Source organism: Emys orbicularis, chromosome 1 (assembly GCF_028017835.1).
Source record: "Emys orbicularis isolate rEmyOrb1 chromosome 1, rEmyOrb1.hap1, whole genome shotgun sequence".
Taxonomy (NCBI): domain Eukaryota; kingdom Metazoa; phylum Chordata; order Testudines; family Emydidae; genus Emys; species Emys orbicularis.
The window spans coordinates 214,974,019-214,977,617 of record NC_088683.1 but is presented as its reverse complement, the minus strand read 5'-3'; the positions used below and the strand labels follow the sequence as shown (position 1 = coordinate 214,977,617).

The window sequence follows — 3,599 nt, the reverse complement described above, 5'->3', positions numbered from 1 at the left end:
CTGACCAGCATGCCAATGTCAGCCAGTCCGCTCAGGGCACAGCTGGGCAGAGCGCCTCCCGGCCGTCGCTTCTGTTGGGCGAAGGCCGACAGCAGGTCGAGTGAGACCGGTTTAACAAGGACTACATTCCTGCCCGGCATGAGTAAACCGTGTCCTCCCCGGCTAATTACCCCCTCCGCATGCGTGGGGTCACAGCGCCGGCTGCGCACCAGAACCGGAAATGAGTTTGTGTGTGCACCCCGCGGGGCTGCTGATTCGCTCTCCCTTCCCTTTAGAGCGCAATGCGAGGAATCGCATTCGCTGTGAAGTCCCTTCTAAGGTAGCAGCATGCGGGGCCGGCATGTTACTTTGGGGCGTGCCTGGCTATGCAGCTAAGGCGGGCAAAACCATCTATTCGCTCGCTACGATATATGAGACCTACCCGTTGCGATCCCCCTCCCCCACAATGCAGCAGAGCCGTGCCACATCATCACCCGTGCCAAATACAGTCCCACCAGACACGTTACAACCTGCTGCTGCAGACACATACCGAGGTGCAAACATACATATTGGGCAGTGGGAAAGAGGTTTAAAACTGGGTCTGTTCCAGTCTCCCTGTTTTTGGATTATGGTCCGCGGAGCGAAAGGCAGTTTAAAGCTGGGCGCTTTACAGTCTCCCTTTCTCTGGGCTTTAGGGGGGTGGAGGAAACCAATTTAAAGCTGGGTGTAACAGTCTGTCTCTCTGGGCATGGGGAGGATTTGCTGTATTACACAATTCAGTTCTTTCTTGGACCAACGTATACAAGTATCGCTAAAGCACAATATCACATATCTGTCTGAAGTCGATATTGTCTCTAGAGAGGGGCTCTCTATCCATCCACCCAGCATATATAAAGGGCTTATCTACAGAGTAGCTAAGTGGTGTACGTAAAAAAAAGGCTAGGTGTGTTAATCTTTGTCTGGAGTTGGGGGGGGGGGGGGATTTGAAGATTGGGGTGGGTGGATTTTCCGCCTTTAGGGGTCTGGGGAGGAGAAGTAAGATTGATTTGTTAGAGCAGGACGATTAGGATGGTTTGGGGAGTGCTGTGTTCCTGCTGACTGGTCGTGGAATTCCATCCAGGCTGACTGTGTTAGGGGTTTTCCTCCTGTGGGTTGGTGCCAGCTGGCGTAAGGTATGTTACACTCTATCCCTGTGTGAGCATGGAGGAGGAGGATTGTGCTCTATTAAATTGGTTCCCTCTGGGAACCAGAGGGAGTTTTCTTTTTCGAATGCCAGACCTCTCCTGCTGGGATGCTTGGTGTACTTACTGGAACTACCTCTCTGACAGTTGCCCGAGGTTTCTGCCTCCTGGGCTTACATTGCCACTGTTTGCATGGCTTACCCGGCCGATACCGAACTGTGATTCAGCGAGAGAGTCAACATTCCACTCCGCGCTGTGTCCTGCTCTCCACATTGACTCCTACGGGATTGAGTCAGGAGCGGCTGGTCCTATACATAGGCATGGATGGATGTGGCTATAGATAACAAACCAATCCAATCAGGAGGAAACAGGACCAAGTTCGGCCCTGATGCAAATGGGTGCAGGGGAGTTGCGCACCTCCGGGTAGCTGCTCCTTTCCAGTCACCGGCCGGGATGTAGAGTGATGGGTGGGATGCGCTGTAGCAGGAGCTGGTACCTCGCCCGCCCGGCTTCGCTCCCGCAGCCACTAGCTCTGGCAGGCTCCGCCTCCGGGTGCGCGCTGCGCCCTCCCCTTATGGGTGTCAGGCGAGAGGCGGAGCCGCCTTCCAGTCCCTTGTATCAGGAGCCGGTGTTACTCGCGGTCACTCAGAGCCGCCTTTATCTTGCTCCACTGCAAGGGGGTGGCACTTGGGAACACCTTATTTTATCGTACACGCTATAAATACACCACCTGGAATGGGAGCAGGGCTACCGGCCGCAGCGGGACACAGTGACGCACGGACACCCGGACACCAGCAGCAGCCAGATCCAGAGAGCCGGCAGTGAGGCTCGACTCTACAGGACATTGGTGGGTGTGGGCTGCCTGCGGCGTCCCCCTGATCTGAGCGGGTGATGGGGTGAATGGCAGTGGGAGCTCCCAAGGCGGCTTGCATGGATCTGTGGCCGTGTCACGCTCATAGGGGCTCTTTTAACTTATTCACGCTGCAAGGAGTTGTGTTTCTGCCATCAGAGGCGCTCCCTTTGCCGTCCCCATCCCCCAGCCTCATGCTTTGAGCCGTGGGGTGTGGACTGGAAGAAGTTGCCCTTGCATCTTCTGAATGAGAAATCGAAAAGCGGCTCGGTTTCCTCCGTTAGCTGCTGGCTTTGGTGATGATGCACTGACAGAGGATGCCGCGAGATATTGGGCAGGGGGGCCACCGAGAGAGGTTGAGGTCAGAGAAGATTTGCAGAGAGAGGTCGGGAGATATGAGGGAGAGGGAACGGAGGGCTTGGCGTTGGAAGGTGCAGGGGTGCACGGATAGAGGAGTTAGGAGGAAAGATCGGAGGCAAAGTCCAGAGCGGGGTTGGGATTAAAATGGGGAGCTGAAGGGGACTGGGGTGAGGAAGGAGTTTGCTGAGGGTTAGGGGGAGAAAAAGGTGAAGCTCTGGGAGAGGGTTATGGGTAGGAAGGAGAAGTACTGATAAATGTGGGTTAGCGCATGGCGCAAAATGCCCTCCATCTAAACACCATCTATCCTTCTCTATTCCAGCAAACCGCCCCTGAGCGTTGCAGCGAGCAAACGGGGGGAAGGCTTTGGAGATACAAGGCCTGGCTCCTGGTGGCCCTTGCAAGGAGATTTGGTGGGGCAGAAGAAGGAACCGGCTGCTGTGTCCGTGCTCCCAAGGCACCCGGTGATCACTGGCATTGCACCCCACCCATCTGCCAACATGATGCAGATCTGCGACTCCTACAGCCAGAAACACTCCCTCTTTAACGCCATGAACCGCTTCATCGGGGCCGTCAACAACATGGACCAGACGGTGATGGTGCCCAGCCTGCTGCGGGACGTGCCGCTGCTGCTGGAGGAGCTGGACTCGGGGGGCGGCTGCGGGGAAGGGGACCCCCAGTTGTCGCCGGGGGACGCCGGCGCCTTCTTCTCCCGCAGGGACATGTACAGCCATTACCTGCTGCTCAAGTCCATCCGCAACGACATCGAGTGGGGGGTACTGCAGCAGGGCGCCGAGGAGGCCAGCCGGAAGAAGGACAAGCTGAGCGGGGACATTAGCCGGGGCCTCCCGGAGGCCGCGGTGGAGGAGGAGGATCTGGAGAAGCAATTTCACTATCACCTGAGCGGACTCCACACGGTGCTCTCCAAACTCACCCGCAAGGCCAACGTGCTCACCAACAGATACAAGCAGGAGATCGGCTTCAGCAACTGGGGGCACTGAGCCAGGGCAGGGCTTGGCGGGGGGGGGGGGGGTGCCGCCGAGCAAGGGATCCCTATCTGCGGGGGGGGGGAGAGGGGCTCTGGGGAGCGCGTCCGAGGACGAGGAGCATGTGTGTGCAGGTGCAAATGGAGGGGATGAGCATGGGATGGGCATGGAGGGGGAGCGAGTGTGTGACAATGGAAGCGGGTGGGGGCGCGTGCCAGAGGGGGAATGAATGACTGCGACCGTGGA

General features: G+C 57.5%; 1 protein-coding gene across 1 annotated transcript; it reads left to right on the top strand.

Annotated features, from left to right (window-relative positions):
• Positions 1-2,867: 2,867 nt before the first annotated feature.
• On the top strand, positions 2,868-3,368 carry MID1IP1 (MID1 interacting protein 1). Its single transcript, XM_065423851.1, has one exon. The coding sequence runs from the start codon at positions 2,868-2,870 to the stop codon at positions 3,366-3,368; it is 501 nt and encodes a 166-aa protein (XP_065279923.1).
• Positions 3,369-3,599: the final 231 nt, after the last annotated feature.

Excerpts from the sequence above, each read along its gene's own strand:
- MID1IP1 (XM_065423851.1), top strand. The coding sequence starts at position 2,868 with ATGATGCAGATCTGCGACTCCTACAGCCAGAAACACTCCCTCTTTAAC.